Raw genomic sequence first — 24,323 nt, 5'->3', positions numbered from 1 at the left:
ATGATTTTAACTGCAAGGACAGGTTTACTTCACTTTCTTGCCTGGTGAAGAAAGGCAGAGAAAATGTAAGGTGGGTAAAGAATTTTGCACTCAAGTGCTTCTTACCAAGGTGCAGTTGGCAGCCATCTGTGGCCTCACTCCTTCCTCTTGGACAGAAGGACATCATTCAGTTAGGTTTCTTATTACTGCATAAACTGGATTGTTTTAACTTGTGAAAAATCCCAGCTCCAGCTGGAACTCTTCACCTGGCAGTTTTCTCCTTGAGGTGCTCAACAAATACTCAGCCTTTCTCTCCTGAGGATATTCCTTCTGCTGTGAGCATCCCAATTTCAGTGAACAAGGGAAAGGGACAGGTCAGAATGATTTATGTTAATTGCTCAGCAAGCTCTGTGTTCTGGGATTCAGTATTTCTTCAGAAGATCTGTGCCTTCTACTTTAATAATAATTCCCCCAGTTCACTGAATTTCAAATCACTTCACAGCTTGAATCCAGATGAGCTTTTCCCAGGTAAAACATGCTTTTAAATACACCTCTGATAACCTTTGTTGTGACATTTGGGTCCTAATTAAACATTATTCAAGAGTGTTCTGATTGTACAATTCATAATGTTGCAAGTTAATTGAAGTACCAAACACCTTAAAAGTGCCTAAATCTTCATATAATAAAAGAAATCTTCATATGAATTTACTCAATTAATATACTTCTTTCACTGCAGTAAGGTATAATTCTGGGAACTTGAGCTGTATAATAAAAAAAGGGAATCATGGTGCCAGCAATTGTGTGTGATTTAACATTTCTACAGAATTGTTGTTAGAATCAAGAGGGTGTAATTCATCCAATTAAGAATTTCCTTTTACAGTCAATAACTGTCAGTATTTAGTTTCACTTGTGCCAAGAGCAAACTATTTGGACATAAAAGCCATAATAAAAGTTGAAGGAGCATACTTGAAAATCCATTCCTGATAAGAAGGGAAGAGAAAATAAAGACATTCATTGTTCTTCAAGGTGGACAAGACTTGAATTCTTGAATGAATTTTTGACATAGTGCATGCATTCTCTCTACTCAGGAAGGCAAATACATTATCTGCTCAGCTTTCATGTGTTGTAAATAATCTTAATTTTAAAGCAACCTTTTAGTCTTCAGCTTCAAAATCTGTGTTCTCTTTATTTTCTTGTGTTTGCCAGGATCCTCAGGACTCTTGTTCACAAAGCTTATTCCACGCTGAAGTCATTAATTTGAGAGATTCTAAGACAAAACTTAATTTCTGCTAAGTAATCCAGACCATTAGCAATTGCTGTGGCTTGGAGCTGAAAGAACACTTCAAATTAGGAGCAGCAGGGGGCTTAAGTTTTCTGTAATTATTTGCTTTTATAAGAAATGTACTCAACCCCCCTGTCTGGGGTATAAACAGAAGGATGCAGAGCATCATCCTCGTGCAACAATTTATTTGAGCCAGGCTTCAAATACACATTGGGGCCAGTGTTTTGAGGTGCCAGAAATGGATAATGGTGGTTATTAATATGTTTTTCTGTTCATGGTGGAGTCACAGAATGATGAAGGTTGTAGCTTCTTTGTATCATGGGGATGTTGGGGTGAGGAGGGAAAAGAGGAGGTTCTTGAGGGTGTTTTTTCTGTTTTATTTACACTGTACCCTGAGGGTTGGTTGTTCATTTTTCATTTTCTATTTCCTGTGGAGGTACAGGGTTTTTGAATGAAGTGGCCTCTTTTTGGGAACATTTCAGTAACTAAAGGCACATGAGAGCAGATACTAAAGAAACTAAGAGGTTCAGATACTGTCAAATGGGATATCCCAGAGCTAAATTCCATGAGATGATTATGCATTATGGTCAACACAGTTAAGAGAAAAAATAAGAAAAAACCAGCAAAAATTGCTTATTTCAACTTAGTGATGGAGGAATATAGAATTTGCAGGGACAGCCTCAGTTCACAGTGTCCTCCTGTGTGCTGCAAGTTCTGAACTGTCACATGATGAAGGCCACCAAAGGTTCTTTAAAGGAAATAAGGAAGAATCCAAATGATTTGCTTGGAAAAGGAGCTGAACAGGCAGCTACATTCCATCTGTTGATGCAAGGAAGAGCAGACTTGCTGCAGATACTTACTTCAGAGTGGCACAGCATTATGGAAATGCAGGAAAAAAACCCCATAAACAAACCAATCTGTTGCACCAGGACATTTGAAACCTGGTATAAAACCCCAGAATGGTTTAAGTTGGATGGGACTTCAAAGCTCACCCAGTTCCACCCCCTGCCATGGGCAGGGACACTTTCCACTATCCCAGGTTGTTCCAAGCTCTGACATTTCCTCCTTGTGGCTGTAGGAGAGCCCTGAGCAACTCTGGCATGGTCAAACTGTTCATCAGTGTCAGCTGATGAGGAGAAACCTCTGTGGGGTTCAAGTATTCACAGCAAAACAGGCTGAGGTTGTCCTTTAAAAGAGTCAATGTTCTTTGTGTGTTGTCAGCAAATGTGTCAGTGAAAAGAATCCAGGATTAAATCAGTCACAAAATGAGCAGGCTTTGCTGTTTGGAAAGAAGGAATCTTGAGCTACAACTTCTTTTTCCCCCCCTCTTCATTTGATCTGGAATAAATGCAATACCTAGAGAACAGTCATGTTAAGTCAGGTGTTAATAACAAATAATAGCTCCTGGCTTCCTGATGAAATTCCTCTAATTCAGGTATTTTTTTCTGTGATTTCTATTTTTTAAATTTTTTTTCCTTTTTTTTTTGGAAGTAATTTTGATCATGTGCCTGAATTTTGAAAGATGAAGTTGTTCAACATGGCTGAGAAGTATTTCGTAAGGGCCTTTGATTGCTGGCCTGCTTGCAGCATGTGAAATTTTTGACAGCAATCTCGATTGATTCTTCCATGTTCAATAATGTGTTCATTCCAATGGTATTTCCTGAGCAGCTGGGCTTGCTTAGCTTTGGAGCTAAAACAGCAAAAGCAAGGAAGTGAATTTTCCAGCCCCCTCCCCACCCCCCACACTTTTTTTAATTTTTTTTTTTTTTTTGGCATGTTAGAAAATTATGTTAATTTTTTTTTTAATCCTGCTAATGAAATGGCATGGAAACCATTGGAATAACAGGGGGGAGGGCAGGAGCAGAAGTGGAGGACCAGGAGGAAATGGCACATTTTATAGCCCTGTGCATGGTGAAAGGGCTGGCTTCAGGAATTAGCTTCTCCTTTCAGAGCCAGTCTAATCAAAATTCATATAGAGCTGTGTTTCCTGCTGGTCTCTGCCTTAATGAGTGCTTCTGTTTCAGGCAAATCTTCTGAAGTGCTAAAGGATGAGTTTTCTGCATTAGAACTAATGCTGGGTCTGCAGATAACAGGCAGATTGTCCATTGTAATGGGATGTACAACGTGGGATGTGAGATGGTGAAGGGGGAATGTGTGTTGCAGTGCATTGAGGCAAATCTATATATTAGAAGTTACTGCTAAGAAATGCACATCCTCGGTGGAAAATGCTGTTCTTCAGATTTTGATCTTTTGTTCAAGTGGTATCTTTGTCTATTGATTAGAGACAGGCTGAACATCTAGAAATTTGGCAAACAGAAGGAATTACTCCTTGGGAGGGTGGGACACAGTGTGTCAGGGTAGCTGTGGCTGCCCCTGGATCCCTGACAGTGCCCAAGGCTGGACAGGGCTTGGAGCAACTTGGGATGGTGGGAAGTGTCCCTGGAATGGCAGGGGGTGGAATGGGATGAGCTTTGAGGTCCCTCCCAACCCAAACCACTCTGATTTTACAATTCCAAATCTGTTGGAAGCACTGCAGTGCTGCTGTTAAATAGCATTTCCCAGCTGATCCAGGCTGGTGTTTTGGATCTCTGCCTCCTGCCACTGTTGAACATTCCTGCAAAGCTGGAGGGAAGCAGCCCAGCCCCTCCAGAGCAGCTTCCCTGGCTGCTCTCTCACATTACACCTCCTGAGTTTGCTTGTACACCCCAATTATCCTACTAAGGATAATCTCTGCTCTAAATGGAGCCTCCCCTTCTCTTCCCCTGCCCAGTGGTAGTACCCCCATTCCCAAGGAGGTGTGCTGGTGTGGCTGCTGGGCTGTGACAGACTCGAGGAAGCTGTGCAGGAGTTGAACCTATTTGGCTTTGCTGCTTTGCATGGTTCATTTTAGCAGCCTGTCTGTGTCCTTCAGTGCCCCTTGGGTCAGTGCATGCTTTGCACAAAAGTGCCTTAGCCAGACCCACTCTCTTTGTGTTTTTAGAACCTTTTTGGCTTCTTAGCTCGAGGCTGGCTTGAAAACACAGCCACTCAAGCTGATTTCACATCACATTTTCTTTGCTGCTGTACTTGGTTTATAAAGAGAGAAGCCTTTTAAAGAGTTTGGGTGATTGTTGGAATCTTTTACAGACGTCATGATGTGTTCAGTGGCAGAAAGGCATCGAGCAGGCTCTCAATGCAGGCCTTGCATAACACTGGGGTGCCTTCACTGAGGGCAGCACCTGCAGGGCCAGGGCTGGCAGCAGCTCCCATCTGCTCTGTCCTCAGCCACAAGGCCATGGTTGTGTAACCCACACAAAGCTGTGTACCCACAAAATACCCTGCAGAGACAGAGGAGGGATGCTGTACAACCACAGGGTGGTTTGGGTTGGAAGGACCTCAGAGGCCATGGAAGGCACACATCCCTCTATCCCACACTGCTCCAAACCCCATCCAACCTGGCCTTGGACACTGCCAGGGGTCCAGGAGCAGCCACAGCTTCTCTGGGCACCCTGTGCCAGGGCCTGCCCACCCTGACAGGAACAATTCCTTCCCAATATCCCATCCATCCCTGCCCTCCTTTTGTTTAAAGCCATTCCCCCTTGTCCTGTCCTACCAGCCCTTGTGAAATGTTGCTCTGCAGCCTTGTTCTAAGCCCCCTTCATGTGCCCTCAGATCTCCCCGAAACCTGTGGGGAAAGCCACAGTCAATTTCTGAGGTTGTAAAAGGGAGTGTGAAGTTGTGAGTGCACCCCAAACCTCTGTTCCCTGAGGTAGGTCCAGTCGGAGCCTGTGGAATGTCTGTATCCAGAATGGAACATCATAGCTGAGAGTCCTTCTGCCATCTCCTTGTAGATGAGCCCAGACCACCCTCCCCATCCCATTCCTGCTCCTTGCTTCCTTTTCTTGCCTGCAGTTAAAAAATCCAGAGTCAGTCTGTGCTGTGTGCTGTGCCACTTGGCTTTGCAGGGAAGTGCTGGGTAGTGGCAGCAGTTGAATAACCAGGCTCCCAAAGAGTGGCACTGCTCAGGCTGTGGCAGGAGCAGTGTCACAGCACATCCTCCCTTTTTCTTACACTCATGCATGTCACCTTAATATTTCCTAAAAAATCCCTTTGCCAGCATTTCTTCTCCTGGGAAGATGAGAAGCCTCAGCTTCTCCATGTTTGACTCCTCTAGAATGTAGTCTGCAGGTTGCTTATCTAAACATATGAATTGTTTTTAATTAATAGTCAATCACAGCCAGCTGTGTTGGACTGAATCAGTAATGAGTTTTTATTATTCATTCTTTTATAACCTTCTGATGTCTCTCTTTCTTTAGTATAGTTTTAGTATATAATTTCTTATCATATCATATAATAAAATAATAAATCAGCCTTCTAAAAACATAAAGTCAAATTCTCATCTCTCACCTTGTCCTGAAAACCTCACAACACCACTGATGGATCCAAGCCTGTGCTTCTGGAATAATCCTTTTCCATAAACACACAGCCCCCTGTTTTCATGGCCCTTCAAGAGCCTGCCCAGGCTTTGTCAGATCATCCTGTGCCTGAGTGCTCACCAGATCCTTGGTAGTGACAAGTTCACCTGCTTCCATTAGTTGGGAGCTGAAAGTTTAGCCAAAAGTGCTTTCTTGGGTTCTCTTTGCCTTGCTGCAGTGCAGTTTGAGTGTCTGGGTGATTTGAAGTGAAAAACAACCTGCCTAAAAAATGAGGAGCACTGAGTAGCTGGCAGGCATCTGGAAATCCTCCTGCTTGTGAGAGGTACTGAAACACCACAAGTAATAAGCAGAAGGTGCAGTCCTGAGTTACAGCTGATGCTGCCTGTCACAGTATTTTACTGTGCCAGGGAGGGGATTAAAGGAAATGTATGATAGCCTGAGTTAAAAAGCATTTTGCTTCTAAAAGAAAGGCATGAGATCCAAAATGAGGTAAGAGATTTGAGATTTGCAGTGTTTCTTGTGGAGACAAACATGGCTTTACATGAATGCATTATCTGTTAATAATACCTGTATTTAAAGTGAGATCCCAAAGCAGTGGTGTGCACAAACCTGGGCTGTCAGCAGCCCCCTCAGGGAAGGCTGGCTGTGCAGGAAGATGAGTTCTCTTACAGTTTATTCTTGGCAGCTTTGCCTGCCAGCACCTGGGAGGGCAGGCAGGTGACAGGAGCAGCCCTTTGGAGCTGGATCCGCTGATGCTTTCCCCAGCATCCCTGGGATGGCCGAGCTGTCCTGCTGCTGGCTGGCTGTCTGTCTGTCTGCTGGCTCAGGAGATGAAAGGAGCAGCAAGCAGGCCTCCTGGCTGGCACTGGCAGCCTGCTTAGAAGCAAATTAAAGTCACAGAATTCTCATTTCTATGGTCGCCCCTGTGAATAAAAGCAGATCTGTGCTGGCAGCTGGGATTTAAGTGGAAGCAGAGTCTTGGGATGCCCTGTGGGAGTGGCTTTAGCATTGGCTGCTCCATCCCCAAGGCCTTGGGGAATGGCAGAATGATAAACCAAGTTTATAGAAGTACAAATCAACTTTTGTATCTATAATTCAACAGTGTAGCTCTCAGGACAACAGGCTTTAGTGTCTTAGCTTGAAGTATTAGTGTGTAGTTTCTATGACCTCTTTCATTTTTCCTGTTTTATTTTTGCTGCTTCAGTTAAATACAACAGAAGGATACAACTCCTCTGTCAGATGATGTGATGTAAAAAACCCTTTATTTAAAATGGGCAAGTGAATCTCACACTTAATTCTCTGGATGCCTCTTTGTTCAGTTAGAAGATAAGTGAGGACTACCCTGGTTTATTGAGTGAAAATCCAGCTGCAGTCAGGTGTGTTGTTTTGGTTTTAAGCTGATGGATGGGCACAATATATTAATTTTAACAGCTCCATCAGCTTGGGGGCAGAAATCAAAAGGATGATCTCAGTCATGCAGAAGAATTCAAGAGGTTTTGTGCTCTTTCCCTTTAAAAAAGGGGGGTTTATTCTGCTCTTTTAAGTAAATTGCAGGGATCAAACCTGCTATGCCTGGACATCAGAAATTTTATGGAATTTGCTGAAGATAATTTAAAAAAAATAATGCTAGCATGTGTCATGGTTTAAAAAAAATCATAACTGACTTAGCTTCATTTTTCTCCATTTCACATAAAGATGAGTGATCCCTACCCTCATCTTTAATGAATGAATGTGAGTCAAAGGTATTTCATTATTCTATTTATAAAATAATGTAGTCTTATGAAGCAAGAGCCTTTTAGACTATGAAGTACATAAGAGGCATAATTGATGTGAAAGGAAGCACCATCATCCACGCTGAGACATGAAAATGAAAATTGTTGTGACTTTTATTATCCCATGTGGTGGAATGTACCTGGCAATAAGGCATGGTCTTCCTGGAGAAGCAATGCCAACCATTTTACCTCTTTCCTCGTGAAACAAATGATTGATGTGCATTTTTACTGTGCATCCCACGTGTCACTGTCGCGTTTTCTGAAAAATCCCTTTGCCAGGATTTTCTCCTGGGAAGCTGAGAAACCTCAGAGAGGAATGAAAACAACAATTATCTGATTGCTGCTCCTGTGTTTGCTGCTTTGGAATGTGGCTTGGACATTGTTGACCAACAGGTGAATGTTTGATTGGTTCCATGTGAATTGTTTTAATTTAATGGCCAGTTATGGTCCAGCTGTGTTGAGGCTCTGAGGAGTCAGACACGAGTTTTCATTATTCATTCTTATTAAGCCTTCTGTCAGTGTCCTTTCTGTATTCTTTAGTATAGTTTTAGTATAGCATAATAAATATATAATATAATATAATATAATATAATATAATATAATATAATATAATATAATATAATATAATATAATATAATATAATATAATATAATATAATATAATATAATATAATATAATATAATATAATATGCCTTCTGAGAACATGGAGTCAGATTCATCACCTTGTCCTGGAGACCTCACAAATTCAACACCCATGCTCCTTACTCCCTTTCCTGCTCAGCATGGAGTGTTTTTAGGACAGGAATGTGCTTTCCTTGTGCTGGCAGTAGGATCATTATTGGTGCCAAGTGCTGCCTTTGTGCTGGCAGCCCCTGTTCTCTGCTTTGTTGTGAGATGTCTCTGTTCTTCACGTGAGCAGAGCATTGCCTGCAGTGACCTCAGGCCCGTTTAATGGACAAGTGCAGAGTGACAGGAGAGCACAGCTCAGTGCCCTAATGCAGAGCCCCTGAGCCTGGGCTCTGTGCTGCTGCCCCCCTGCAGCACAATGTTGTTCTGGTCCAGATGCCTTCTCCTGTGTGCTGCGTGGGCACTGATCCGTGCTGACAAACAGCGGCTGCAGCGCCGCCTCTCCGGGAGACAAATGGGGAATCCTGGCCAAATTGCTCCTCAGAATTGCTCAGGTGACCCAATTTTGCCTTCCACAATCAGTTTGTCAAAGGAACCACTACTTGGAGTGTTCTATGGTGTGATGGTGTTTGCAGGGGTCATAGGATGAGGGAAGAGATGAGAATGTTGACTCCATGTTTCAGAAGGCTTGATTTATTATTTTATGATGTATATTATATTAAAACTATACTAAAAGAATAGAAGAAAGGATTTCATCAGAAGGCTAGCTAAGAATAGAAAAAGAATGATAATAAAATCTTGTGACTGACTGAGACAGTCTGGACAGCTGGACTGTGACTGGCCATTAATTAGAAACATCCACATGAGACAAATCCCAGATCCACCTGTTGCATTCCACAGCAGCAGAAAACCATTGTTTACATTTTGTTCCTGAGGCCTCTCAGCTTCTCAGGAGAAAAAAAACCTAAGGAAAGGATTTTTCATAAAACATGTCTGTGACACTATAGTTGAACCTGCAGTCTGCAAAAATGGTAACATTTAGGGCTGCTTTTCTTACCAAAAAAAAAAAAAAAAAGACAATGAAGGCAGTGAGGTGTCCAATAAAATCCAAAACATGGGCATGCAAACAAGCAGCTTCACAGGACTTGTGTGAAGGCTTTGACAAACCTGTCCAGTCTGTCTCAGCATGGAAATGTTCATTCTGAGATGCTGCTGGTTTATATGAGGCATTTCACAGAATCCCAGAATTGTTCAGGTTGGAAAAGACATTTCAGATCAGCAAGTCCAACTGCTCTTTCTCTGTGTCTGGGCTTTTACATTTGTAAATTGGCAGAATGTGAAACACCTGTAAGGAATTAAGAACAAGGAATCAAAGAATGATGATTATAATTATTTTTGCAAAGAGCTCTTGGGAAAAGAGAAAATGCAACGCCTATTTTGCATCACTTGGAGGGACACAAGAAGTGTTGGCTTTATAAAGTCAGTAGCAGCAGTGTTTGCTGCTCACAGTGACCTTGCTGTGCAGCTTTTGGAGAGCAGGAATGCTCCTCCTGCCAGCAGGGTCATCTCTGCAGTTGTTGATGGAGAGCAGGCAGTGAGTGCTGGGGATGTGAAGCTCAGCTCCAGAACATCACCCGGGCTGGGCATCAGTGGATGGAGTGTTCAGAGAGCTCCCTCTGCACTCACTCTGAGCACACCAGCTTTGCTGGAGGCTTTCTGAGGATGTGTTTGAGACACCTGTGTTTCACTGATTGAAAATAAATTCTCATTGCTGAGAACTGAAACTCCAAATTCTGGTGGAGAGCTTATCCTGCGTGGGAGATGGCAGAGGTGCCTTTTCCTGGCTGCATGGCATGGAGAGTTTCCATGGTTCTACCTTCCAGTGTGACCGCACTGGAGGGACAGCAGGACCTTGTCAAGCAGAATCCTCTGGGGGTGTTCTGTGATCTTGGCAGAGGGTCATGGAGCAGTTTGCAGTGCTGGAACGCTGTGGGACAAATGGAGGGCGTAACTCCCTGTGCCCCAGCCCCCAGAGAGGCTGGCACCCTGCAGAGCTCGGTGTTTGTGGAGCCCGTGCATCCTGCTCTGCTCCCAAGCACCCGTGCAATGATGAAAGGTGAGCGGGAGCGGCTGCCGAGGGCCCTTCAGGACACACGGCGCAGGCTGCGAGCCAAAGGCCTTGTTTGGCTTGGCTGCCGTGCCTCCTGGCTGCTCCTGTCCCGGGGCCTGAGGGACTTCTCCCGTTCTGGGAGCGGATCTGTGCTGATTGTGGGCCGGGACGAGCGGTGGGGGCCGGGCTCGGGGTGCTGCGCTCGGGACAGCATCCCCCGGCTGGGACAGCATCCCCCAGCTCCGTACAGCATCCCCTGGCTGGGACAGCATCCCCTGGCTGGGACAGCATCCCCCGGCTGGGACAGCATCCCCCGGCTGGGACAGCATCCCCAAGCTCCGTACAGCATCCCCCAGCTGGGACAGCATCCTCCAGCTCCGTACAGCATCCCCTGGCTGGGACAGCATCCCCTGGCTGGGACAGCATCCTCCAGCTCCGTACAGCATCCCCTGGCTGGGACAGCATCCCCTGGCTGGGACAGCATCCCCTGGCTGGGACAGCATCCCCCGGCTGGGACAGCATCCCCTGGCTGGGACAGCATCCCCAAGCTCCGTACAGCATCCCCCGGCTGGGACAGCATCCCCTGGCTGGGACAGCATCCCCTGGCTGGGACAGCATCCCCCGGCTGGGACAGCATCCCCTGGCTGGGACAGCATCCCCAAGCTCCGTACAGCATCCCCCGGCTGGGACAGCATCCCCCGGCTGGGACAGCATCCCCCGGCTGGGACAGCATCCCCAAGCTCCGTACAGCATCCCCCGGCTGGGACAGCATCCCCCGGCTGGGACAGCATCCCCTGGCTGGGACAGCATCCCCAAGCTCCGTACAGCATCCCCCAGCTGGGACAGCATCCCCCAGCTCCGTACAGCATCCCCCGGCTGGGACAGCATCCCCAAGCTCCGTACAGCATCCCCCAGCTCCGTACAGCATCCCCAAGCTCTGTACAGCATCCCCTGGCTGGGACAGCATCCCCCGGCTCGGGACAGCATCCCCCGGCTCGGGACAGCATCCCCCGGCTCGGGACAGCATCCCCCAGCTCCGTACAGCATCCCCCGGCTGGGACAGCATCCCCTGGCTCTGTACAGCATCCCCCGGCTCCGTACAGCACCCCCCGGCTCCCTACAGCATCCCCTGGACCGTACAGCATCCCCCAGCTCCGCACAGCATCCCCCGGCTCTGTACAGCATCCCCCGGCTCGGGCAGCTTGGGGCTCGTCCGGAACATTCAATATGACATCCCTTGCCCCGTGAATGAGCTCCCTGCTCTGAGATAACCCGCTGTTAAAGCAGATTCCTGTAGTTGGTCTGGCCGCGGTGAAGGGGGATGGTAGGCCCACCAGGTGATGGTGGGCTTTGCACCAGCGGCTGCAAAACAGCTCGTCCTGTTTACAGGAAGCCTTACAAGAAGTTGCACGGTGGTAAGTTGTGATGAGTAGCAGCAGAGCAACCTTGGAGTACCACTTAGTGCCCGTAGGAAGAGCTGCTGCAGCAGCATCCCGAGGGATGATGGATGTTGGCGTTCCCGCCCCGGTGCGAGCGGAGCGGGATGCGGGGAGCAGGGGGGTGCGGGATGCTCCGGAGAGGGCTGCAGGAATGTGCCGGCTATTTGTGTGCGCCTAAAGTGGTTCCTCTGGAGGGGTCTGTCACGCCGGGAGGATGAAAAATGGTTGATCCCGCTCCGGGTGAGGAGGCTGCGCTCCCCGCGCGGCGCGCTGCAAAGCGCGGCCTGGATCCGGAGCTGGGATCAGCCCCGGCAGCCCCGCACGCTCCAGCTCTGCTGGATCTACACATCTTCCTCAAGATCTGGATCTTGAGGAAAAGCTAGGCAATTTTTCACTCTTAGGCTCATATTTTATAACAGATCTTTCCTTCCCCTGTCTCTTTCCTTTTTTTGTTTTCCCCTTTGGAAATACCTGTTGGAAGTGGCATTTTGGGTGTCAGAGAAATGGAGAAATGTGCCGTCATTCTATGGCAGCAAACAACATTTAGAAGGGACTGGAAATTTGTTTTCGAGCTGGCCAAGGGAGACCTCTTAGGATCCCAGGGGCATTAAATATCACCTTGTTCCAGCTCTCTGCCATGGGAAGGGACACCTTCCACTAGAGCAGGCTGCTCCAAGCCCCTGGTCTTGAATCCTTGTCTGCTGAAGATACAGGTGCTGCTCTATCCCATGGTGAACAGAGCTAAGAGGAATAATCAGTGTTAATTAGTCAGCATTAAAGACAACACTGATACCTGGAGAAATGAGCTAAATCAGGAATTCTGTGTGTTAACACAGCAGCAGTGTGTGTTGTGGGATGGCAGCGTCCCCGATAAATGGCTGTGTGCAGAGGCTGGGAGCAGAGCATCCCTGATTCCTGAGTCAGAGTCCAGCCTCCCCCTGGAGCTGCTGCTGGGGCTGTGCCCTCCCCAGATGTGCCTTCAGGTCTGTTCCTCACTCAAAGAGAGGTCAGGCCCTGGCACAGCTGCCCGGGCAGTGGTGGAGCCCCCATCCCTGGGGGATTTAACACCCGTAGAGGTGGCTCTTGGGGTTTAGTAGTGGAAGTGGCAATGCTTTCCTTCCTTTTTACACCTGCTTTTTTATTGCTTTTGACCCTCACTGGCATTGATGAGGGATGTTTTGATTGTAGACCTGGGAGAGAGGTGCTTTTTCAAGCCTGACTTTTTATGGGATGTTAGGCATGGAACCTAAAAACATTTTTCCTAAGGTTGTGTAACTTTTTTTTTTTTTTCCTGCCATCCTGGTTTGCGAGTGACTAAGAGTGGGCATTTACTTGTTGTTAATGACCTCAGCATCCCTGCAAAGGCACTGGCAAGTGGGTGTGAAAGGGGGTGTGTGTGACACGCCCTGCTCCAGCTGTGCACCAGCGCCAGGTTCTGATGAAACCGCTGCTTGGGAAGGGTTTCTACATGACTAACCACTCTAGTAATGGGGCTTGGTAATCATGCAGAGCGTTGCTGTGAACAAACATTTATTAAGGAGGGTCACAGATAAAAAAATAAATCGGTTCTGGGTCGTTTTGACTGTTTTTGAGGAGGAAGTGTTGTCTCAGATGCAGAATGAGCCAAGATCTGAGCTCACAGTGTGGTCCAAGCTGGTGAGCACCACACGCCTTGCCCTTGCATGGGCCTGGATAAATCCTGGGTCCCATTAACAGCTATAATTGTCCCAAAAGGAAGGTGATGGCAGACTTTGCAGTGGCATCCAGCCTCAGGATGAGGAGCAATGGCCATAAACCACGAGAAGTTTCACATCAACACGAGAGAGAACTTCAGTAAATTGAGGATAGGAACAGGCTGCTCACACCAACACGAGAGAGAACTTCAGTATATTGAGGATGGGAACAGGCTGCTCACACTAACACGAGGAATAACTTCAGTATATTGAGGATGGGAACAGGCTGCTCACACTAACACGAGGAATAACTTCAGTATATTGAGGATGGGAACAGGCTGCTCACACCAACACAAGGAATAACTTCAGTATATTGAGGATGGGAACAGGCTGCTCACACCAACACAAGGAATAACTTCAGTATATTGAGGATGGGAACAGGCTGCTCACACCAACACAAGGAATAACTTCAGTATATTGAGGATAGGAACAGGCTGCTCACACCAACACAAGAGAGAACTTCAGTGTATTGAGGATGGGAACAGGCTGCTCACACTAACACGAGGAATAACTTCAGTATATTGAGGATGGGAACAGGCTGCTCTTACCAACATGAGGAATAACTTCAGTATATTGAGGATGGGAACAGGCTGCTCTTACCAACATGAGGAATAACTTCAGTATATTGAGGATGGGAACAGGCTGCTCACACCAACACGAGAGAGAACTTCAGTATACTGAGGATGGGAAAAGGCTGCTCGGGGAGGCTGAGGAGTCTCCCTCTCTGGAGCCGTTCCAGCCTCACCTGGATGTGCTCCTGTGAGAACACAAGCATGTTCTAGGTAACCCTGCCTGGCCAGGGGCTTGCACTGCCTGACCTGCAGAGGACAATTCCATGCTTCTGCTTTGCTCATGCTGCTGGCAGGGAAGCGTGATGTGCATCCCGTTCCCGAGAGGAGCTGGCCCAGGCAATCCTGGTGCTGCTGGCAGGGAAGTGTGATGTGCATCCCTTTCCCAAGAGGATCTGGCTGAGGGAATGCTGGCGCTCTCTGCCGCCGCTCCGGGCGGGCGGGATCCACGCCGTCTCTTAGCGGCTGCCGGTGCCGCGCTCGGGCCCCGCCGCTCCGCTGCGCGCTGCCCGCCCCGGGGCGTGCGCCGGGCTCCGGCACCGCCGGCTCCGCTCCCGCCGGCCCTTCCCGCGCCCGCCGGACCCGCCGCGGATGCTAATCGGATTTACCCGGCCGAGAGGGCAGGGAGAAACCCGGCCGGGTCCGCAGCCGTGCGGCCGCGCTGTAAACAATGAGCTGGGAAGCGGCTGCTGCGGCTGCCGTACCGTGAGGAGCGGAGCGGGACTCCGCGGGAGGAGGATGCGTGCCGTGCCGTGGATGTGAGCCGTGCCGTGGATGTGAGCCGTGCCTCGGTGCCTCTCCGGGATGCCGCTGCCATGGACGCCGGCCGCCGGCGGGGAGCGCGGCCGGAACCCAGCCTGACCCCGCCGCAGAGCGGGGTGTGACACCGGAGCATTTTTTTTTTTAATTACTATTTATTTATTTCATTATTTTTTTAAACCGGGTTGCAGTGGATTGTGGCTGTGCGTTTCCAGCGATTCTCCATCCGTCCATCCATCCATCCATCCGTCCGTCCGTCCGTCCATCTCGGCGCCGATGCCCGCCTGAAGGGCAGAGCCATCATGTACCTCCTGGACAGCAGCGAGCCGCCGGCCGCCGCCTCCTCCCCCGAGAGGATGCAGCGGGGCACCCCGCAGAGGAAGACCGTGTACCGCATCTCCGTGACCATGGTGAAGAAGGAGCTGCTGGGGCCCGAGAGCGACCGCGCCGGCCCCGAGCTGCCCCGGCGCGGGCGGAGCCGCCCGCCGGGCTCCTCCAGCCTCACCAGGGCCGGGCTGCTGCTGCTGGAGGAGGAGGAGGGCGAGGAGGAAGGCGAGGAGCGGGACAGGGTGCCCAGCGCTTGCGGCTTGCGCACCTTCCGGACGCTGAGCACGGGGCAGCTGGAGTTGGGCCGCCTCAAGGTGCCCCGGAGAGCGGGGCCACCCCCGCCCGGGGTGCCGCGGGGCAGCGCCGGACCCGGAGCAGCCGCGGCCGCCGCCGCATCCCCGCCCGGGCAGGAGGAGGACGAAGCCGGGGGGCCCGGGGAGGAGCCGGCCCCGGCGGAGCGGGGCCACAGCCCGCGGCGGCACTCGGGGCTGCTGCGGCGCAGCTTCAGCTTCAGGCATTGGAGCAGCGGCGGCGGCGGCGTTGTGGAGCCGGCCCGGGTGCGGCGGCACAGCAGCTCCGGCTGCCTGCCCGGGCCACCGCCGCCGCCGCCCTCGCCGCCCGCCGCGCTGCCCGCCGAGCCCCCCGAGAAGCGCAACACGCTGGACGTGGGCGAGGTGCTGAGCCAGGCCGAGCCGCTGTTCCGGCTGGAGCGCTGGGAGCGCAGCAAGAGCAAGAACCGGACCCTGGATAACAGCGACCTGCAGCGGCTCTCGGAGCGCCTCGGCCGGGAGGGCCCCGCGGCCGGCAGCGAGCACCGGCTGCTGCGCTTCTTCAGCGGCATCTTCGCCCGCAGGGACGGGCCCGCCGGCCTCTTCGGGAGCCCCCACGGGCGCTCCCCCCGCAGCAGCTTCTCCAGGTCCAGGGCTTATTTCAGCAGCCTCAGGAGAGGCGCCGTGGAGATGCAGTCCAGCTCCGAGAGCATCAACGGGTCCCCCCAGAAAGGTGCCCGTGCTCGTCGCCTCTGGGTGCTCGGCGTCGGTGCTGGGGGATGGACGGTGGGGTCAGGGGGCTGCTGGGTGCGAGGAGAGGGAGATGCTGCACTGGGCTACATCAGGGTGCTGAGGCACACACAGAGAAGCTCTGGCTGCCCCTGGATCCCTGGAAGTGTCCAAGGCCAGGCTGGATGGAGCTTGGAGCCGCTAGGGCTACTGGAAGGTGTCCCTGCCCATGGCAAGGGACGTGGAATGAGATGTTTAAGGTCTTCCAGTCCACACCATTCCTAATTTTATGGATACAGCATGCTTTGAAGCACATGGTAGTACAGCTGTGCAGAGTGCAGGTCAGGCTGTGTGTCCTCCTGAACCAAAAATCCCTCTCTGGGGTGATTGGCTATGCATTCTAGGACAGATGAGTGAGGCAAGTGAGGCAAGTGTGGCTCGTTTAATTATGGAATAGAAGCTGGAGTGCTGCTGTATATAGGTCACTGGGTGGCCCAGTGCTGCACAGCACTGGCACTTTCTCCTTTTGGAAAGGCTTCTGTAATCTGAAGGATGGGTTGTGTTGGTTAGAAATGGGCACTGCTGGAGAAGTGAGTGAATACTGGTGCAAATGTCTCATAAATCCTAAATATTCATTGTAATAAAAGAGCTTGAACTGAGTTAGGTATTTTTGAACAACACAGGACAGACTCAGAAGCCACACTCTTTGAATTATTATATTATTTGAGTCATTTTATATAGCTACTCTTTGAATTATCATATTATTTGAGTCATTTTATATACCTGTGTACAAATTAGCCAGAGCGTTTCTAGTCTAGGTGGAAATCAGATAGGGAGTTTTGGGGGTTTGTGAATCCCTCAGATACAAGAAAAACTTGAAGAAGAACCTTGGCTGTGGGATGGAGGTACCTTGCTGCGGGGTGGCAGGGAAGAGCTGACGAGCTGCTTTCTGTGAGGACCTGCAAGCATCCTGGTATCGCTGGCTGGGACGTGCCAAACCAGAAATGCTGGTTGTGGAGCTTCATTGTGAGCCAGTGCTTTCCTCCAGCTGTGCTTTCAGATCTTTAATAAGTATCTGTGATGAAACATTTAACCAGCAATTATAGTCCCCTTTGAGCACCAAAGTGCTTATCAGGTGGCAAATGATCTCTGAGTTGCTGCTTTTCAGAAAAACACAATTCTCAATTAGATTAAGCTTTCCTAAAGGCCCAGGTACGGCAGAGGATGGTGTGGAGTTGGGCCCAGGTGGTTTATTTTGGGGAAAGCAATAACCAGCTGCCAGCCCCTTCCCTATCCAGAGCTCCTGCTGTGAGTGGAGTGTGCCCAGAGTCTGAGGAATCAGGAGCAGAGCCAAATATTTCGACCTGGTAGCTGAGGACTGTAAGGTTTTATTGATGTGGCGGCATTCATGTGGGCTTGGGATAATCTTGATGGAAATTGTGGGCTGACCTTGGTTAAAGTTCAAGGTAACCACAACAGGGAATTACTTCATTGGGCTCTTGGTGCCTGTCCTGTGCCAGCACCCTCCAGCTCCTGCTCTCCTCGTGTTCTGGGAGCACAGTCCTGCCAGCCTGGGAGGAGACCTCAGTTAATCAATAAACTCTTGGTAAACAGCACTGAGAGGTTCCAGAGAGGTTCTTCTGTGCGTGCCACCACCAAATCTGTCTGGGGCAATGAATCCTTGTGCACAAAACGAGTCCCAGTGGTGTGGCTGCAGTAGGCAGCAGTGTGGCAGCCTTGTGTTATGGGTTAGCAGGCCTGGTGTGCTCTATTTCCTTCCCTTTTTCCATAAAATTGCAGCTTGGGAAAAAAGCTTGTGTACAGCTCCAGCTGTTCGCTAGAAAGCTGAACTTGAACTAATTTGTCTTTAATTTCTCCTACTGTATGTTAAGAAATATATTTAATTAGTTATTACTAGTTAGCATGCCAAATATATTTTCATATTTTAAGGTTGGAACAAGCTGCTGTTTGGCCAGAAGTTGTTTCTTTCCTCTTTTAGTTGATGTGGAGTTGGTGTGCTCCTGACAGTCCTGTGCACAGATTCTGGACTAACTGCAGACCCAGGTGGAACCTCAATTTCAGTGTGGGTTTTATTCCCAGAAACTTGAAGAAATTCTTGGCTGTGAGGGTGGGCAGGTCCTGGCACAGGGTGCCCAGAGCAGCTGTGGCTGCCCTGGATCCCTGGAAGTGCCCAAGGCCAGGTTGGGTAAGGCTTGGAGCAGCCTGGGATGGTGGAAGTTGTCCCTGCCCATGGCAGGGGGTGGGATGAGATGGGCTTTAAGGTCCTTCTCAAGCCAAAGCAGGCTGTGATTTTATGATTTTACACTTGTTTCCCTTGTGGCCTTGGTATTCTCTGTGTTTGCTGCTGTGAATGAGTTATTTGATTTTTTTTACTTGCAACAAAAAGCCTGCCCAGGGTTTTAAGAGAAAGTAGAAGTTTAAAGAAATGTAGCTTGTTGGCATTTTTAGCTTCAAATATTCACCCGGGCACTGCAATATCTGCTTGGAAGATATTTCCTGAAAAATACCTTACTTTACCTACCACAGTCAGATGTAACATAGTTTTGGACAAGTTTTTAAGCAGAAGAGTCAAGAATTTTTAAATCTACGTGTTTTTGATGTTACTGAGTTTGACTTAGCTGTGGAGTCAGTAAAGGTTGATTTTTGGCTGGGATCAGTCTAGAGTCTCAGTAGTTATTCAGGCTGTCACTAAAGAGCCCTTGAGACTCAAAAGCCTTTTCCTTTCCTACCTGCAAACCCCATTTGCTGTGATATTGTTGGCCTCAAATCCTATGCAAGTAACAATTCCCAAAACTCTTGCAAGGGGAAGCAGGGGATCCATTTATTTGAAGGAGGAAAAGTTTTCTCTGTGCATGACCACTATCCCCAGAGGCAGAAAGAGAAACTCCCATAAACTTCAAGCCAGATGAGTTATTTTTGCCTTAAACCATTTAGAAGAAGTCCTTAAGGGGAATGTCATTCCACATGTAAACTTTTTTTCTCCTTGAAGTTTTCATTATTCTTTCCTGGTGAGAGGAACCCTCTGCTGTGGAGGAAGAGGAGGAGGATGGCTCTGAGGCTTAGGGCATGGGGGGTGGTGTTAAAATAGTTCCTTTTTCAGTGGTTCTCACTTGCTGCTTTTGGTCTGAGATAAGTTTGTTTGAATAACCTCTCTTTGGGATACACTAAGCAGATTTGGGTATCAAAATTGTTGACTATCAAAAAGAGTATCATCATAATATAATAAACTGCTCTTTTGAGGGTTTTTCCCCTGAGGTTTTAGAGGAGTTAGTTTTAAGCTCTTATCTCAAATTCTGTGCAGCTTAGAGTCGTGGGAAGCAGGGGGAAGCTGCTGAGTGATTTCTGTTGGAAGCCTCCAGCCTTTTCCTTGCAAAGCTCCACTTGAGATAATTCCTGTTAGTTCTGTGTCATCTCCTTGCTGCCCTGGTCACTGCTCTGCTGTGCTGCTGGCATTCCCATGGTGTGCATGGATGGCTGGGCACAGACCTGGAGCACACGGGATTGAGCAGGGGGATGCAAATGCACTGGAACTGGTGCTCTGTGCCTCCCTGGGCTGGAGCTGCAGGTTTGTGGGGCTCTGCTGGCATCAGCATAATCTTTTTCAGCACTGGAGAGTCCCTGATTTCATGAAGTAAAAGCCTCCAGCACTCTTTCAGCTGTTTCAGTTCTAGTGAGTGTTGTCTAGAGGTTGTTATGAAAATAAAACCCAGCAGATAAATGGACTGTAGTTGGGGTCAAGCATTTTCAAGCATTGTCTAAGAGTTTTTTTATTTTATTACTTATTGGGTAGGTCTTGTGTCAAGCAAAAGGAATGCCAGCTGCACTGATAGAGGCAGGTGATTAAGAACTGAACTGGTATTAAGGTCACTGGCTGAATTAGAGAATGAGATGGATTAATGTGTGCACAATATTGAAGGATGTGCCAGCTGCTAGCAGACATGGTCTTTGTTTTTCTCTTAAAATTGGAAAGAAATGTAGAATTTTAATGCCTCTCCCATAAAGTTGGCAGTTAAATGCCTTATGGCAGTAATGGGTAACTTTGTTGGGGCAGATCAGTGAATATTTCTGCAAAGGGTTGTGCAGGTATTCATCTCCATTCCCTCCCAAACTGAGCCCTGTAAATTGAATTAGTGCTCTGTTGTTTTGCCAGAGATCTGCCTGTTCCTTGTTTACCACTCCAGGTAACCATGTGTGGTCTCATGCAGATGACCACAGCACAGCTTGCACAAGGAAAAGAAACATTCAGAACACAAAATTCCTTTTCCTTTCCTCCTAATTCCTTAACCTGAGGTTGCTCAGTGTGAGGAGAAGCCAAGTGCCAGGTCCTGTCCCTGCAGCACCCCAGGCTCAGGGAAGGGTGCCAGGAAAGGTTCCTTAAGGAAAGGACCTGGAGCTGAAAGTGAGCCCAGGTGGGCAAGAGGCCCCCAGGCTGTGCCAGCCGTGGTGTGACAGCCCCAGGGCAGGGATTGTCCCCAGGGCTGGCCCTGCTGAGGCCCCTCCAGCCAGGGCTGTGTCCAGCCCTGGGGACAATCCCCAGGGACACTGAGGGGACACTGGAGAATGGCCAGGGCAGGGAAAGGAGCCCCAGGAGGGGCTGAGGGAGCTGGGCAGGGGCTCAGCCTGGAGCAAAGGAGGCTCAGGGGGCCCTTGTGGCTCTGCACAGCTCCTGCCAGGAGGGGACAGCCGGGGGGGGTCGGGCTGTGCTCCAGGGAACAGGGACAGGAGCAGAGGGAACGGCCTCAGGCTGGGCCAGGGCAGGCTCAGGGTGGACACAGCAGGAATTCCCCCATGCAAAGGGTGCTCAGGGATTGGAATGCACTGCCCAGGGAGGTTTGGAGTCCCCATCCCAGGAGGTGTCCAAGGAAAATTGGATGTGGCACTCAAGAGCTGGGGACAAGGTGGGCATCAGGCACAGGTTCAACTCAATGGCTCTGGAGGGCTTTTCCAAGCTAGAGGATTCTGTGATTCTGAGGAGCATGGGGCTCCTTTGGAACTCTCTGTTCCTCCTGGTGAGTCTGCAGTTTCTGTTTTTTCAGAGGTGGAGTCTGTATGTGAGGTGGCAGATGAGCTTTTTCCTGAGACCAGAGGGAGGTTTGTAGTTGCTCATAGTTGCTGCATGACCTGACTGCAGTTCTGTGCTGGATGTAAATGGTCATTTTGCCCTGTAAAATGAAATCACTGGTACCAGATGCTGAACCCTTCCTCTAGTGAAGCAGCCAGAACCTGCCATCACTCCCATTTCACAAAATAGAATTTCAGAGCAGTGTAAGATCATCAGCAGGGCTGCATCCAGGTCTTGGATTCCTAGATCACCACTGAAGAACCACTTGGGTGTATTTGAAGGAGCAGTTTGGCTCTCTGCTACAGAACAGAGCTAATTTTGATCCCACAGAGCTGATGACCAGCAGTAGTTGAGCACTGATTGCCCAAGTTCAACTCTGCAGTCACTATAATGAGTGTAAAACCATGGCAGGTGTGGGGTTTTCTTTGGCATGGCCATAACCTGGGGAATCGGTGTTTGGAAAGCAGAGAGCAAATGTTTTAAATGCCTGAATATTCCTTTGCACTTTGGGCTGCCTAGGATGTAACAAGAAATCATTAATGCAGACTGTTAATGTGCTGGTGTTACTTTTGATAAGTGGTGTTGGGATTTCCCCATGGCAACTGCAGTAAACACACAGTGAGAGGCCCTTTCTGCCAAAAACCACAGAATGGCTTTTTTCATGTGTGAGGAGAAAGAAATGTCACTATATTGAACCCTATCATCTATTTTGCTCATGAAAAGCATCCAGCATAAAGCTATTATCTTGATGGGAGTTGAAAAAGGGGTGTTGGATGAGTTTGGATGGTTCAGGCTGCTACATAATGACAGTGTGTGACAAATACTTGTGCTTTATTGACAAAATAGTACCAAATGTTGCTCCAAAGCAAAGCAGGCGGGGAATGCCAGCGAGAGAATAAGCAAACAGCACGCTGCAGCTTTCTGCAGGCTCTTTTTGATCATCACAGGCAGCATTAATGGTTTGCCTTGCTATTTGTTGAGGTTTCCTTTGGGAGCAAGAAGGGAAGCAAGGCAGAGAGAGACCTGCAGTGCAGCTGTGGGGCTGCAGGAGCAGCTGGAAGGGCTTTGGAGCAGGCAGGGACTGGTGTTTGCCATCAGGGTCACTTGGTCAGGAGGTCTCGTTTGGAGGGGTGTTTGTGAAGTGGCTTCACTTCAGTCATCGTTTAACCTCGTGCTCGTGGTTTGGGTTCTGCTGAGGCTGCCCACATGAAGCTGTAAAGGTCACTTGTCTGAAGTGATAACCCAGAGTAATCTCTCCATGCATTGAGATGTTACAGCAAGGGCTTTGTGAGGAGCCCTGCAGGATCTGGCTGTAATGCCAGTCCAGCCCTGGGATTTAGGCAGGCACGTCTGTGTTTCCTGGCTGTCAATGTTCCACGTGGGTGGTGCTCCAAGTCTGTCTCCTTGCTTTCAGAAATGTTCCCTCTGTATTGCCTGACACCCCTTATTTGTACCTTTATTTCCACTAGCCTATAGATAGAGCTGTTGAATTAAAGATTCAGCAGTGTCACTTCTGCTAATATCAAGCAACTTTGATTTTTAAATGAATTGATGATGTGTCTCAACTGCTGAGCCTGGGGAAGTTCACTGCAGTCTTGAAGGTACTTAATAAGAAATAAATTCAAAGTTTCTTGGGAAAATCCCAGTGTTAGTAGAGGGTTCTTGTTCTTCCCAGCTCCCATTTTGTGAATGAAGCCTCCCAGCAGATCTTTCCTGCTTGGAAGGATTAGAAGCTGCTGTTTTGCTACTTAGATATGAAGGGGAGCTCAAACACTGTGCTGAGTGCTGCCAGCTCCTGCTGCTTCCAAGTGATTTATAATCCCTCTTTGTTTGCATGTGTTTGTCAGTCAGCTTGTCTGGCTCCTCTGACAGAGAATCTGGATTCCTGAAAATGCTGGTTTAGGACTTGGTGTGTATATACAAATACATATATATGTGTGGGGTTTGAGAACAGGCTTCTGTACCACTGATGAGAGATTTTTTTCCCCTCTTATTCCCCTGCAAACAGTTGCCTGACAGCAGTGCCAATGTATTAAACATAAGGGAAAACTCTTGCAAAAGTGGGTGCTGAACCACTCAGTGCAGCTGGATTGATTTGATTTGTAGGGATGTGTGAGGCATTTATGGAGCTGCCTCCCTCCTTAGTTTCTCTGCTGCTTCTAGGGGTGCAGGTGTTATTTGGGTGTTAAAAGCACAATATTTCACCTTAATGAGTTACTGTTTGTCCTCTCTGCTAAGTGGCACTCCTTTGCTTAGGCTGAGCCCTGAGAAATCAGTAGTGGCCTTTAACCCTGCTAGTTATCTATCTATCTATCTATCTATCTATCTATCTATCTATCTATCTATCTATCTATCTATCTATCTATCATCTATTTATTTATTTAGATAGTTAATTAGAATGCTCTTCTGGGCATTCCTGCAGAGCTGATGCTCTCCCTGCTCCCAGAACCAAGGCTCCCAAACCCCTAAGCTTTCTTTGGGGTGAGTGTCACAATGACAGAATGCCTGAGACATCCCCTGCTCTCCAGGGCTCCTGTTGTGTTCCTGTCTGGGGTTAAATGCCTGGGAAGCTGGGATGTTGACCCAACTGGTCTTTATGCAACATCCTAATTCAGAAGCTCCTCTGGTCACAGATACAGAAATATTTATGTTGGCAAGGCAACAGCTTTTGTGCCTCGACCTCTGTGTCCCGCAGGGAAAAATCTGATGTTGTGCTCATGGAGGAGACAAGGTTTAACTTTTCTCCAGTTTAATTACTGAAGCTGTTAAAATTGACCATGTGTTGCTCTTCACAGCTTTCAGGGGATTGTGCTCAGGCTTTGGAGAGAAATTAAAATTTTGTCTTCTCTACCCTGAGTTGAATTGAAAATTCACCTGTTTTGCCTCATCCCTGGTGCAGATTGTTGCTTTCCTTGCTCCCAGGATGGTAGATCCTCCCTGGCTGTCACTGGTACCCTGTCAATGTGTGTGTCCTCTTGTCCCCTCCCCATGAAGAGCCCATCCAGTGCCACTCCTGCCATGGCAGGGACACCTTCCACTGTCCCAGGCTGCTCCAAGCCCTGTCCAACCTGGCCTTGGACACTGCCAGGGATCCAGGGACAGCCACAGCTTCTCTGGGCACCTGTGCCAGGGCCTCAGCATCCTCTGAATAAAGAATTTATTCCCAATATCTCATCTAAATATTTGACTTTAACACAGCTCCCCCTTGTCCTGTCACTGTATGCCCATGT

General features: G+C 48.8%; 1 protein-coding gene across 9 annotated transcripts in view; it reads left to right on the top strand.

Moving 5' to 3' along the window:
• The window catches only part of AGAP1 (ArfGAP with GTPase domain, ankyrin repeat and PH domain 1), a 327,174-nt gene that overhangs the window by 53,924 nt on the left and 248,927 nt on the right, over positions 1 to 24,323 (top strand). The window contains exon 1 of one of the 9 annotated variants that reach the window (XM_066553382.1): positions 14,697 to 16,014. The exons of the other annotated variants lie outside the window; for them this stretch is intronic. Within the exon in view, the coding sequence (XP_066409479.1) occupies positions 14,988 to 16,014 (1,027 nt within the window). The 5' untranslated portion in view covers positions 14,697 to 14,987. Of the gene's footprint in view, positions 1 to 14,696; positions 16,015 to 24,323 lie in introns of those variants that run through there. 9 annotated transcript variants of the gene reach the window in all.

This window comes from Molothrus aeneus, chromosome 7 (genome assembly GCF_037042795.1).
Source record: "Molothrus aeneus isolate 106 chromosome 7, BPBGC_Maene_1.0, whole genome shotgun sequence".
Classification (NCBI taxonomy): Eukaryota; Metazoa; Chordata; class Aves; order Passeriformes; family Icteridae; genus Molothrus; species Molothrus aeneus.
The sequence above is the reverse complement of the archived record's forward strand: the minus strand, read 5'-3'. Positions and strand labels throughout refer to the sequence as shown.